This window comes from Amblyraja radiata, chromosome 1 (genome assembly GCF_010909765.2).
Source record: "Amblyraja radiata isolate CabotCenter1 chromosome 1, sAmbRad1.1.pri, whole genome shotgun sequence".
NCBI classification, from domain to species: domain Eukaryota; kingdom Metazoa; phylum Chordata; class Chondrichthyes; order Rajiformes; family Rajidae; genus Amblyraja; species Amblyraja radiata.
In genome coordinates this window covers 18,869,951-18,884,634 of record NC_045956.1, presented here as the reverse complement: position 1 = coordinate 18,884,634, position 14,684 = coordinate 18,869,951, and the positions used below count along the sequence as shown (strand labels likewise).

The window sequence follows — 14,684 nt, the reverse complement described above, 5'->3', positions numbered from 1 at the left end:
GAGAGTGCGAGGGAGGGAGAGGGAGGGGGTAGAGAGGGAGGGGTGTTGAGAGGGTGGGGGTGAGGGTAGGGAATGGGTAGCGAGGCCTCCCACCCACTCCCCACATCATCTCCCTCGACACCTCCCTATCTCCTTCCTCCACACCCCCCCCCCCCCTGATCTCCCTCTACCACCCCACTCCCCACCCCATTTCCCTCCTCCTCATTTCCCTCATCCTCTTCCATTCCCTGCCCCAGCACCTACCCAGGTGGTAGAGCAGCCCCAGGGCCTGGAACGCGGCCTGGTTCTCGTACTCGGCCCGGCCCTGGCTATAGACTACAGCCGTCAGCCACCGCCTGGGTTCCAGTCCAGGCCCCAACTTCATCTCCGGGCTCGTCCCTGACCCCGGACCCAGGCTCGTCCTTGGTTCCAGCGGCGGCTTCTTTGTCGGCCCCGGTCACAGCCCCATCCCAAGCCCTGGGCTCGGCCCTCACTCCAGCTCCAGCACCAGGCTCAGCTCCAGCCCAGGCCCAGTCACCGGGTTCGGCCCGCCACCAGGTGTTGGGCGCCGGCAGCCGCCACCACTCTTCGTTCACCGCGAGCGCTGGAGTGCCCCTCCCTCCTGGAGTGTCCCGTCCTGCCTTGCGAGTGCATTGTGACGTCACTCCAAAATGGGTGAGTTTTTGGGGCTCAATGGTTAATAACTTCAGAAATATAGATGAGAATGCGACGGGAAGATGTTTATCACCACGACGGGAAAAATGTGAGTAGGATGTTAGAAAATGGAAGTCTGTGGCCTAGCTTTTGGAAGAAGATAGGAAAGCCAGATTGACACAGACACGTCAAGGGCACATAGGAAGACTTTTAGTATTATAGAGATAACTCAGAATCAGTCATGCAGCACAGAGACTGGTCTTTCATCAAATGAAGTCTCTGCTGACCATTAAACATCCATTTATTCAAATGTCATGCCATTTTATCTTCCCCATTTTCTCTTCAACTCTTTGTGTTGCACCACTATTTCACAAACTTTCAGACAATTTACAGTGACCAGTTAACCAATTGACTCAAAAACCTTTGTAATGTGGGAAGCAACCCACATGGTAACAGGGAGAATGTACAAACTCCACATGGACAGTGCCAGGTCATAAGGAATAGGAGTAGAATTAGGCCATTTGGCCCATCGTCTACTCCGCCATTCAATCATGGCTGATCTATCTCTCCCTACAAAAACCCCATTCTCCTGCCTTCTCCCCATAACCTCTGACACCATACTAATCAGGAACAAATCCATCTCACTAGAGCTGTGAGATGGCAGTTTTACCAAATTGTTACCATGTTGCATTATTTAAACATAATTGAAAATCATTTTATTTGATTAATTTTAATAATTTTAATTTTAATAATTATATACATGTAGGATCGTTTAATGTTCTAACATTAAATCTAAAAGTTTTTTCCTCTTTATTCAGCCAGTCCTGGCTTATGTTTAATTTATGAAAATTGTCTTTTAAATCTCATCCATCACGATAGTTCTTGGTTTGTGCAAGAAGACAAAAACATCTTTGCTTGCTTCAATAATATGTTCAAGAAATGTAGAGCCTATGTATTTTAGAGCATTACGTTAAGAAAAGGTTTATAATGCTAAAATATTATAATAATGAATTATGCATATTAATAAAATCAGGAACTTTCTTGTATTATTCCAGAAGAAAATTTGCTTTTTTTTTTCGCACTTTGAGAAAAGTTATTTTCCTGTGTTACAGTAAGAATGTTAAAGTCAATTCTGAGAATAATACTTTGTGAGATTTTGAGGTATAGGAGGTAATAATAGGAAGCAGCTATGAAATGTAGCGTGGAGTGAATCAAATCAAATCTGGTAGTAATAAAACTAACACTAACACTGAATTATTTTCTATATTCCTTTGCAGTTTGTATGCATTGCTCAACAAGACTATTGTAAAATACTCAATCAGGTGGAAAAGAATATGCAGAAAGTAGAGGAAGAGGGAGAAATTGTCATGGTGAAAGAACATCGGGAGTTGGATCGCACTGGAACCAGGAAAGGGCATATAGTCATTAAGGTAAGCAGGAATTTTAAACACAGATTTCATCAAAACGTATTGCTGTTTTCTTTATATGAAAATGTATTCTTGTAATTTGTTCTGCTCTATTATACTAGGGAACCCCTGAACGGTTAACAATGCACCTGGTGGAAGAACACTCAGTGGTGGACCCAACATATATAGAAGATTTTCTTTTAACCTACAGAACGTTCTTATCAAGCCCAATGGAAATTGGGAAGAAATTGCTGGAATGGTTTAATGACCCAAGTCTCAGGGACAAGGTGAGTCAAAACAAAAGAATGAAGAGCTTGATATCTGAGATGATAATAATTAAATACTCGACAGTTAACATTTTAACCATCTACAGATATTTCTCTTCACCAACTGTTAATGTGTTAAGAATCCAATTACTGCCTTTTGTGAAATTCACTATCGACCCGTGTAAATTTGAATTCTATTGATAGTACACCTTGGAAAGTTATTTGGCAGGGAAGAAATCTAAAATTATTGGAATGAGTGATTAATGGAAATAGGACGTCCGGCCCACCGGGTCCACACCGACTATTGATCACTGTTCCCACTAGTTCTATCTTATCCTCTCGCACTAGGGGCAATTTACAAAGAGCAGTTAACTTACCATCCTGCATGTCTTTTTGGGATGTGGAAAGAAACTGGAGAACGTGGAAGAAACCTATGTGGTCACAGGGAGAAAGTGTAAACCCTATACAGACAACAACAAAGTCAGTATCTGACCTAGGTCTCCAGTGCTGGGAGGCAGTAGCTCTACCAGCTCCACCACAGTGCCGCACAATTTCTTATTAGTTCTTATATTTATTTCATTGCAACTTTTCCCCTTTATATGTTTAGATTAGTCTCATCCTGAGCACTATTGGCTTTTTTAAGTTAGTTACCATTAACTTGGCACTCATTTTCAGGATTTACACAAATCTATTCTAAGCAGCTAATATGTTTCTTACACTACTGTAAATATTGTAGTGCTATTATTATCGGTTTATTTCATCTGCTATTATACTACAAATCTTTCCATTGTTATCATGAAAATTGTTTAAACAAAAAAAAGGATATTTAAACATATTTCACAAATAATATGAAGTGGGTACGAATCTGAAGTGGGGTGATCGGGTGGTGCCGCGAGTGGCAGCCTCGCCAGCAGAGTTGTCAGTCATTTTGTCTTTTTGTTTTTTTAGTATGTCTAAATGTATGTGTTAATGTTTCTCGGTATGTTTTTATGTGCGGGTTGGTGGGGGGGAATAGGGCAAAACCGTTTCCAGTCACTTAACTCGACGGAGATGCGACTTTTCTTCTAGTCGCATTTTCGCCTCCCTCGAGGCCTAATAATTTAGATTGGTGCGGCCTTTCCCGGAGTCTGGCCCAGAGCTTCAGCACCAGGCGCGGTGCGGACTTCCATCGCAGAGCCAGAAGAAAGGCTCCGACCGCTGGCCTGCTGACTTTAACATCGTGAAGCAGCGGACTGCGGAGATTCTGGGCGTGGCATGAACTTACCATCCCGGAGCCAAGGATCCCTTGCCGGGATCACCAGAGAAGAGCTCCGACCGCTGGCCTGCCTGTGACCTAGAACATTGAATAGCCGCAGTCTCCTTTAAGAAAGTGGCCGATTCGGGCACTCCAACCGTCGAGTGTGTTCCATCCGCCCCGAGGTCGGAGCTTCCGTCCTGACGATAGGGCCTGTACATCGGGCCGTCCGTAGCAGCGTCTACAGAGGGTCAAGGCCCCAAACACGGGTGAACAAAAGGAGAAAGACTGACTGAACTTTGTTGCCTTCACTGTGATCGCTGTGGTGGATGTTTATGTTAAGTTCTATCGTGTATAGTGTGCTTTTAATTGTATGGCTGCATGGTAACTCAAATATCACTGCACCGTAATTGGTGCATGTGACAATAAATGTGAACTTGAACTTGAATGTTCATGATCCCCAGTAGTTGTACTTCTTGTAATTTAAAGTTAACACAACAATCATTATACTGCATAAATGACTGTTTTAAATCTGATTATTCTGCCAACCATCTGCTGATATACATTAAATTGCAGCTTTCATCTAAAATGTAAAATAAAAGATTTGAGTAAACAACTAAATTGAGGCAATGAATCCTCATGTAAGTTTTAAAATTTCTAAACGGGAATTATCAGCATATGTTGTGCACGTTAAATCTTTAATAATGCAAATTAAACTTTTCTGAATACTTTCTAGGTTACACGGGTAGTATTATTGTGGGTAAACAATCACTTCAATGATTTTGAAGGAAATTCTGCAATGACCACATTTCTTGAGGAATTTGAAAACAATTTGGAACGGGAGGTGAGTTATTCCACTTTGAGGTTTTCATTATATCTTGGTTTATGTGATGATAATAAGCCAGTACCAATCAATACAAAACATTCTCAATAACTGGAATTTGAAAGAAGGGGCAGTCATCTTATAATAGAATATAAGCATCTGAGAAGGATTGACAGAGCAAATGTTGAGAGCTTGTTTTCTTTGGGTTACGTTTTTTTTTAATTGTTTTCTTCTTAATTTTCATTTTTATTGTGAAAATCTCAAATCAGGAGACGTATCTTTCCTACAACTTTTTTTACCCTATAATATTGTGCATGTTCAGCTGTTGTGTATATATATATATATATATATATATATATATTGAATAAAGAGATTTAAGGATTAGGGAATAAAGTGGTCTTGAGCTACTGGACCAGCCAGAATATTGAATGCTGAGGCAAACTTGAGAGATTATATGGTCTGCAACCCCTCTTGTCTTGTGTTCATCTCAGCAAAAGTTGAAATTTATGTTGTTAACAATATATTTTTGTGCTGTGCAGAAAATGGGCGGTCACCTCAGGCTTTTGAACATTGCTTGTGCAGCTAAGGCTAAGCGCCGACTCGTAACTTTAATGAAGTCATCACGTGAATCCCCCTTGCCATTTATCCTGTTGGGAGGCACTGAGAAAGGTTTTGGGATCTTCATTGATAGTGTAGAACCTGGAAGCAAAGCTACTGAAGCTGGATTGAAACGTGGTGATCAGGTATGCTTTTTATTTTAACAATTTATTAATTGAAAAAAACATATGTCTACTTAAGTATTAAATATATTTACGCGTTTGTATCATGTCCGCAGCAGAACTTCACAGTTTATTTTTGCCCATTCAACAGTTTCTCAAATTTTATGAGCTAGCGCTCTTTGAAAATCGCAATTATATATCCCGTTAATGAAGCACCTTTGCTGGAATATGCATCATTGGATTAAAATACATTTTTGACTGCCTGATTTTTATAGTTTTATCCAGGTATAATTTTGAGTCCTTCAGTATTTTGATAACTACAAAGAAGAGATTTGAAAAATTTCATCATTTTTCATCCTTTTCTCAAGTTACAATTGATCGTACTGTTTAATAATGTTTTTCCAATGTGTACTAAATTGAAAACAAGGTGATGGCGTGGTAAACTGATCAGCTCATCAGATAGTGACAATATCTTACTGTAACCATATAACAATGAGAGCACGGAAACAGGCCATCTCGGCCCTTCTAGTCCGTGTCAAACACTTACTCTCACCTAGTCCCATCTACCTGCACTTAGACCATAACCCTCCATTCCTTTCCCGTCCATATACCTATCCAATTTATTTTTAAATGATAAAATCGAACCTGCCTCCTCCACTTCCACTGAAAGCTCATTCCACACAGCTACCACTCTCTGAGTAAAGAAGTTCCCCCTCATGTTACCCCTAAACTTTTGTCCCTTAATTCTCAAATCATGTCCTCTTGTTTGAATCTTCCCTACTCTCAATAGAAAAAACGTATCCACGTCAACTCTGTCTTATTAAATTGTATCAACTAAATTTAATGCGTTTATATTCTGTGCCCTGGCTGATGAAAGCAAATATTTTTCTGTGCCTTCTTAACCACCATATCTACCTGTGTTGCATCGTTTAGGTATCCTTGGGCTTCTATGCCAAGATCCCTCTGTTTCTCACAATTCCCAACATTTCTAGCATACATAGCATCTTTTTTAGAGCTACTAGTCTTCCCAAAATGCATATCCTCTCACTTATCGGGTTTTAATTCCATGCACTGTTCCTCTACCCATTTTACCAACTTGCCAATATCCTGCAGCTAACATTGTTCTTCTTTTCCATAACGCCACCACCAATGTTCTTGTCATCTGCAAACTTACAAATCAAATCTACTGCATCACACCCAAATTGTTAATGTTTAAACAAACAGTAGGAATCCCAACTCCAGTTGCTGTGACATCACTAATCCTGTTTCAATGACAAAAAATAATAGTTGACCATGATCGTCTGCTTCCCATTACTGAGGTCATTTTGGATTCAGTGAAACAAGGAACTGCAGATACCGGTTTACCAAAAAAAAGGTCTGGAGTCACTCAGCCTGTCTAAAGAAGGGTCCCAACCCAAAACGTCACTCATCCATGTACTCCAGAGATGCTGCCTTGCCGACTGAGTTACTCCAGCACTTTGTGTTTTTAAATTTTTGATTCAATTTACCAACTTACCCTGGCTTCCATGTACTCAACCCTTTTTGGACTAATCACCCATATTTTACTGAAGTCTGTGTAAATTGCATCAACCACATTTGTCCTCATCAATACAAATTCCGTCAGTTAGATCATGCAGGTTTTCCCGCTGCTCATCTGTGATTAAACCCTGCTTTTCCAAATGTAGATTAACCATGCCCCTCAGATTATTTTTTTTTGCGGTATCTCGACTATATCTAAAGTTAGACTGATCTCCTGGCTGCCCTTCTTGAATAAAAGTACCACGTGTTTGCTGTCCTCCAGCCATCTGCATCTTGCTTGTGACTAGCAAAGATCTAAACATCTCATCATAGTCTGAGGAATCTCTTCCTTTTGCCTACCATACAAAATGAAATACATTGCTTGAGATCCTGGGGATTCATCCACCGTTATACTCGCTGAGGCATCTTATGCATCTTTTTATGGTTTTAGCTTGTCATAGAATTTCACTGTCTTCCTTCCAGAATTTAACTACAATGTCTACCACATTTAAGAACTCACCTACATCCTGTGGTTTCACACACACATTGCCCATTTGGTCCAAAGTGGGCCATTCTCCATCCGTCTTGCTTTTAATATAAATAGATATAAATGTATGGAATATAAATAATTATTATAATTTTATCAATATACGTATAAAACTCTGACCTTGGATGTGGATGCATTTGTGTATTTGTGTGTGTATGTGTATTTGTGTGTTTTTCTGTGATTCACATCTCCTCGAAAACAGGACGCACTAACGGTGACATTTTTACATATTCCGATAGAGATTTACCTCATGATCTCGAAAATCGCCTCATCTGAAAATTTGAATCATTATTTCCCGAATTTTTAATTAAAATTGTTCACAAACTTGAGATTTTTTAATCTCTAATCTCAGAACTGGCAGAATTAATACAAATTCTTAAATAATTAGTCCTTGTTTCGTCCACTGCACTTGGAATAGAAACTGAACATTTCGTGGTGGTTTTATGTACTGTTTGTGACAGTGCATATGTTTTTAAAAAAACTTGCAAATGGAACCGTTGCAATCATGAAGTGATCTCACAAGCTCAATATTTTTTGTGTGATAAACAGCAATAAAACCGAAAAGCACTGCAAGTAATTTAAGCATCATGTTTTCAGAAACAATTGAAGTATTATGAAGAAAGTATGCCACTGAGCTACCATCTGGTATACTTATCACCTTTTACTAACATTTTCAATAATCAGCTGTTTTAGTTCCCTTGCTGTAACAGTTACAATAAGCTGCATCTGTGAAGCTGTTCATTACATTGCACAATTAGCTTGCAAAATGACTTGTCTATGATAAAATTCTAGTCAGATTCAGCTGTTTTAACCAGTTTGAAAGCTGATCTTTTTACAGTTACATAGTCTCAAAATCATTAAAGGTTGTAACTCCAATGTTAACTTGTATGATAGGAAGGAACTGCTAGCAGATGCTGCTTTAAACCGAAGATAGGCACAAAATGCTGGAGTAACTCAGTGGGGCAGGCAGCATCTCTGGAGAGAAGGAATGTGTGACGTTTCGGGTCGAGGCCCTTCTTCTCGACCTGAAACGTCCCCCGTTGCTTCTCACCAGAGATGCTGCCTGTCCCGCTGAGTTACTCCAGCATTTTGTGTCTATCTTCGGTTTAAAGCAGCATCTACAGTTCCTTCCTACACATTAACTTGTGTGATGCTTTTTTGAGATTGAAGAAAATTAAAATGGAAGTTGCATTTTGTTTTTCAGGTAATGGAAGTTAATGGACAAAACTTTGAGAATATTCAGCTACCTAAAGCCTTGGAAATTCTTAGGAACAACACTCATTTGTCTATCACTGTGAAAACAAACTTGTTTGGTAGGTTTTTTCTAAATACAGCTGAAGTTCCATACATATAATTTGTGGTGTCTATTTTATTGTCTTTTTTAAAAGCCATGAAAGATAAAGGAATAATTGAATTAATTAAGCTTAAAAAATATGTTATGGCTTTGTGTCCCGATGGGCTTCATCCTATTGTTGTAAAAGAGGTGGCTGGTGAAATGGTTGACACATTCACCATAACCTTTTGAAGTCCCTCAGATTCTGGGAAGACTCCATTAGATTGGAAAGCTTTTTGAAGAGATGATCAAGAAAATTAATGAGGGCAGTGTGGTGGACATTGCCTTATATGGACTAAGCAAGGCCTTTGACAAGGTACCACCTGGTCAGCTGATCTGAAGGTTAGATCACATGGAATCCAGGGCAAGCTTGCCAAATGGATACAAAATTGGCTTGAATGTTGGGGACAGAGGATGTTTTTAAGACTGGAGGTCTGCAACAAGTGGTGAGCGGCAGTGATATTGGTGCTGGGTCCACTCGTTAGTTACATTAACAATTTGCATGCCAATCTAGGTAACAAGGTTTGTAAATTTGCAGATTATACTACAATTAGTTGAATAGTGAACAGTAAAGATGTTTAACTAAGATTACAAAGGGATCTTGATCAACTGGACCAATGGGCAGAGGATTGGCAGATGGACTTCAAAGCTTTTGATAAGGTCCTGAATTGTAGGCTGGTCTGCATTGTACCTTAATTGGTACATGTGACAATAAATGTAAACTTGAACTTGAGCTATATTGTATGGAGTCCAAGGTGATCAAGCCAAATGAATTCAAACTTGTCTTGGAGAAAGAAGTCAAAGGGTTGTTATGGAGGGCTGTTTTTTCTGATTGGAGGCCAGTGACTAGTAGAGTGCCACGGATCAGAGCTTGATTTGCTGCTGTTTGTTATATACTAACTATTTGGATGGCAATATAGTTATCCGATGATAACTATCGATGATGATGATATAACGATGATCCGGCAATATAATGATCTGTTCTGTAGTCATGCCTACTATGTTCTGGTGTGCTAAAGCAAAGCAAAAATTTCATTGTCCTATCAGGGACACATGACAATAAATTCTCTTGAATCTTGAATCTTAACATTGTGTGTCAATATGGAGTTGACACCAAAATAGGTGGTGTTGTGCACAGTGGGGAAGGTTATGTAGGCTGGGACTTTATCTTTGGAGCATGGGGGGGGGGCTGAGGGGTGATCTTGTAGAGATGTACAAGATCATGAAGGGCACAGATAAAGTGAATGCTCACAGTCCATTTCCCGGGTTAGAGCAAGTGGGCATCGTGAGAGCGGGGAGATTTAAGAGGGGCGTCAGAGGCAACATTTTAATTCTGATAGTGGTTTTTCCCTGGAATAACCTGCTGAAGGAAGTTATAGTATTGTATACAATTAAAAGACATTTTGACAGCCATATGGATAGGAAAGCTTTATTGGGATGTGGGTAAATGCAGGCAAATGGGACTGGCCCAATTAGCCATCTTGGTCGACATGAATAAGGTGGGCTGAAGGGCCTGTTCCCATACTGTAGAAATCTTAGAGCCTGAAACAATGAAGAAATGGCAAAATATTCACAGAATGAAAGTGTATGCTTCATAGGAAGACTTCCAGGTATCCATTTTTTGGATGTGCCCGAAAGTAAGTTGGAGGCAAGTTGCTGCCATGTATGTTGTAGACGGTGGACATGGCGGCTACAATGGGGCAGTGGTGGAGGGAGTGTGTGATGAATACAGGGTGACAGACAACTTTGTCCCAAAGGGAGCCATGTTTCTTTAGACTTCTTGAATCTGCACTTGGCCAGGTAAATGGAGGATATTCTATGGCCCTCTAGATTCTTTGCCTGCTGCTGGTTGAAGGGGTTTGGTGAGTGAGAAGTGGAGTCATTCATCTGAGGATAGGAGGTCTTAGATTTGCTTTCATAGCCAGAGATGTGTGTAGTTAACGTTTGGGTCTGTGTTGACCCCATGATATTGACGATGGGGAATCCAATAGTGGGTATGACATTGAATGTTATGAGGTGGTGGGTTGGGTATCTTTTGATGCTTGTTAGTTGGGTGACATAATTATCCCTTGCTATTCAACAGCTTGAGCTTGGTTGTTGTCCTTGTGTTGCTGTATGGATGGCCCAGCCATGGACACCTTTGTTAACTGAGGAATTTTCGTCATTGTAGAAAGATAATGCATATAATGGGGGAGGAGGAAACTACCTTTCAGGGTCCCTACCTGGTCGGAGAGGCAGCTTTTCTCCGGGCTGCAGCTTTGACCCGTCCTCGCGGCCTACCAGCGGGCCTGGAGCGGCGTTTCCTGTCGGGGACCGCCCAGAACCTCGGCTTCGGCGGCAGCACAGCGCTGGAGCGGGCGATGCCTTGCCCGGGTCGCCGCGCTGGAGCTCCGGTGAGCTGAAGATCGCTGAGGAAAACATCGCGGAGCTGCGGGACTGTGGAGTGACCAGCTGCGGGCGGAGGTGCTGACTTTACACCGGGAGCCTGGGATCTCTAGATGAGATCGCCAGTTGTGGAGCTCCAACCGGCGCGGCCTTGTTGGCTTCGGAAGCCGCGGCCATTCCAGGGTTCCCAAGCCGCTGAGAGGACTCTCCCGACGCCGGAGCAACATCATCCGGCGAGAACGGCCTGGAACATCGGGCCTCCGTAGAGGCAACTGTGGAGGCCTCAATAGGCCCGACTATGGGTGAACTGGGGTTGGGGACTGGACTTTGTGCCTTCCCTCATAATGGGAACCATTGTGGGGGGATGTTCTTTATGTTTAAAACTCTTATTAATGTTATGTCTGTATTCCTTCTTTATGTGCTGCAAAATGGCAAGAAGCATTTCACTTCACTACACCTAGGTGTATGTGAATGTGACCAATAAAATACCTTTGATACCTTTGATACATATTATGTTATTAAATACGGTAAGGAAGGCCATTCATATTAAGTGTATCAAGCCAGATAAATTGAACTTTAAGAGAGTTAGATATAGCTCTTAGGGCTAATGGAATCAAGAGATATGGGAAGAAAATACTGATTTTGGATGATCAGCCATGATCATATTGAATGGTGGTGTTGGCTCGAGAGGCCGAATGGCCTACTCCTGCACCTATTTGCTATATTTCTTCGTGCAGAGGTGTACATGATATGTGCATAGTTGTCTGTATAGTTTATATAGACGGTCACATTGTGTCTTAAATTAGGTAATTGTATGGAACTTCTCTCCCATTAAGTTTATATTTTGGTCAAAGCCACTTTTGTTCCAAAATCAAAAAAATGTTCAATAATCATTTTTCAGAGTCCTTTGATTGATTCATGTTTATGCTTCTTGCACAGTATTTAAAGAACTTCTATCCAGACTTGCAGAAGAAAAGAGAAATGGTGCTCCACACTTACCAAAAATAGGTGACAAAAAAGGCAGCCGCTATTCCATCCCAGACCTAGCTGTCGATGTTGAACAGGTGATTGGATTAGATAAAGCAAACAGGAAATCCAAGACAAATACAGTGGCAGGACGGAACAAACTGAAGAAAATTCTGGACAAGACACGAATCAGCATCCTTCCACAAAAACCTTACAAGTAAGTGGGTGCTTTTTGCTGAGAAATTTATGGAAATTCGACGATTGATGAATATGTTTGTAAGTGCTGTGTGATTTGCACTTGGTTGAGGCAACATTTTGCAAGAATTAATAATTCCTGAATAAATAATGTATTTGGCAAATGAGCAGGTCATTAATGTTGAGTTGATTTAGTGAATATTTTAACATCGATTTTCCATCAATATGTTGAATGGTGATGAAAGAGTCCATATGCCAAGTATGCTGATTTTATTCTCTTTCCCATTCTTATTATATATTTACTTTAAAATTCTGCCACATTACTAACACGTTAAATTAGCAGTTGGAGTAGAGATTGCATATTTTTTGTGGGCATCGAGTTTCCTCCTCATACTGAGAATGTGTTCTGTTCTATTATGATGCAATACAATCACACAAAATGGGAGGTTAAGAAGGGATCTAATAGATCAGTACTGGACATCTGGAGCAGCAGAATACGTTTGCATTATAGTCTCTGATTTCACTTTTATAGTAAAGCTGGCGGATGTGCAGGAGTGGGCGCCGTCTGTGTATGGCAGCCTGCCTGCAGACCGTCTCTACACCTTTTTTTAATTTTATTTTATCTTGTCCTGTTAAAAATGTTAGTGGAGGTCTTCTATGTCGGGGGTGGGGGTGGCGAAGGGGGAAACTTTATTTCTTAGTCACCTACCTGGTCGGAGAGGCAGCATCCCTCCAAGCTGCTTCTTCGCCCCGTCCTCGCGGCCTACCATTGAAAATGGAGCGGCGTTTCCTGTCGGGACCGGCTGGGACTACAGCTTCGGCGGCGGTGGCGCAGCGCTGGGATACCAACACGGAGCGGGCGATGCCTACCGGGTCGCCGTGCGGTAAGCTCCGGAGCGCTTTGGCCGCCGACTCCCAACATCGCGGAGCTGTGGCTGCGGGCGTCCAGCCGCGGGCGGCGCTGGATTTGGAGCGCCGCAGAGCCAGGGATCGAGTTCGCCGGGGTCGGAGCTCTAACCGGCGCGTCCTGAGGACTACGAGTGCCGCGGCCTCTGGGGAGGAGGCAGCCGATCCAGACTTTTCCAAGCCGCTGAGGAATGTTTCACCCGACGCTGTAGTTCCATCTTCACGGCAAGAGGGCCCTGAAAATCATCGGACTGGCTGCAAGGCCACAAATGGGCCCCAACCTTGGGTGTTTCACAGAGGAAGAGGACTTAACTTTCTGGTGCCTTTCCCCACAGTGGAAAATTTTGATTCTGCTGTGGGGGGACGTTTGTGTTGAACTCTATAATGTGTCCATTTTATTCATTTTTTTTTTTAACCTTTTTCTAGGGTTTGTATGGAAACTTATTATTTAATATATGTAAAGCACTTTGGTGTCAATGCGAGTTGACTTAAAATGTGCTATATAAATAAAACTTACTTACTTTTTGCTTTTTTGTAAAGAATATATATTTCTGCTTGTGCCTTAATTGTGAGTCTGTTCCTTATTTACTACACAATGTGGATGTGTGTAGCTTTTATTTCTTCTTACTGTCTGAGAATTCTTCATTGTAAATGATGCTTCAGAAGCTTGATGATGTCACTATTTCTAGATGCCAATTTTCTCTTAGAACTGATGCCTGAAAACTATCAGTATTGACTACTGCACATAAGAGCAATCGACTATCTTTTAAGGCAGCTTTCTTCAAGTCATTGCTGCTATTTTGATGCTGACTAGAAATTCTGCAGCGTAAATTTAATACAGGCAATGTTATGATCTACACCTCTCTTACAGAAACAAATATTCTTCATTGTAACCATAAATTAGATGAGAATGTAAAAAAAAAACACCAATGCAGCAACAAAATAATCCTTGTAGTGATAGCAGAATAGCATGAAATCGTTAAAAAATAATCTCGCCTACTATTAAATGTTGAATTTATGATCACAATCAAATGAAGGAATTGGAAAATGGAGGTTACTGCAGGAAGTGAAACAATGCAATTGATATTGGAAACCTAACCAGAGGATGGAATGGAAAATGACGTTCACGCCAATTGTTTTCTTCAATTATTTTGCATATATATTGCAGATTTTTTTCAATTTACATGACATGGCATGAACCTATCTTACCAGGTCAGATGCTTTGAAGATGTTGAGTAGGTCTGACATACACGTCAGTTATTTTTATCATCTTTTGAGAAACATTGCAACCTTTATACAGCTCATTATAATGTGACAAGCATCTGAGAACAGTTCTTCAGGAAATCTTCCATATAAAGAAAAATAGTGCTCAATTAAGACTATAAAGGAACAGAGTCAAATGGAGTTCATATACTATACATTGTATAAATATAATGTGTGTGGTTGTTTAGTTTTGTTAATTCACTTGAATTATGTTCTCCATCGCACACATTGAGATTCGTGTTAGATAGAATGTAATCACTTTTTATTAATTCTCTGTTCACTCTGGAATTAAGGATGAGTAAATGGTACTTAAGAGAAAGGAGCTAGATCTATTGGACCTGGAGGGAATTTTATATGAATACGTTCATAGAATAATAACTTACTAATTGCTAGGTGACCTGTTTTTCCTCCTGTGCATTAAAGAGAGATCTTTTAATTACACTCTCATACCCGATTAGCTCAAGGATTATGTTGGATCTAAACTTATTTT

At 40.9% G+C, this 14,684-nt stretch overlaps 1 protein-coding gene across 3 annotated transcripts in view; it reads left to right on the top strand.

Moving 5' to 3' along the window:
- The window catches only part of rapgef2 (Rap guanine nucleotide exchange factor 2), a 96,407-nt gene that overhangs the window by 26,610 nt on the left and 55,113 nt on the right, over positions 1-14,684 (top strand). For all 3 annotated transcript variants that reach the window (XM_033018290.1, XM_033018272.1, XM_033018282.1), the window contains exons 5-10: positions 1,911-2,063; positions 2,162-2,326; positions 4,276-4,383; positions 4,902-5,105; positions 8,351-8,459; positions 11,804-12,047. In XM_033018290.1, the coding sequence (XP_032874181.1) occupies positions 1,911-2,063; positions 2,162-2,326; positions 4,276-4,383; positions 4,902-5,105; positions 8,351-8,459; positions 11,804-12,047 (983 nt within the window). The remainder of the gene's footprint in view (positions 1-1,910; positions 2,064-2,161; positions 2,327-4,275; positions 4,384-4,901; positions 5,106-8,350; positions 8,460-11,803; positions 12,048-14,684) is intronic.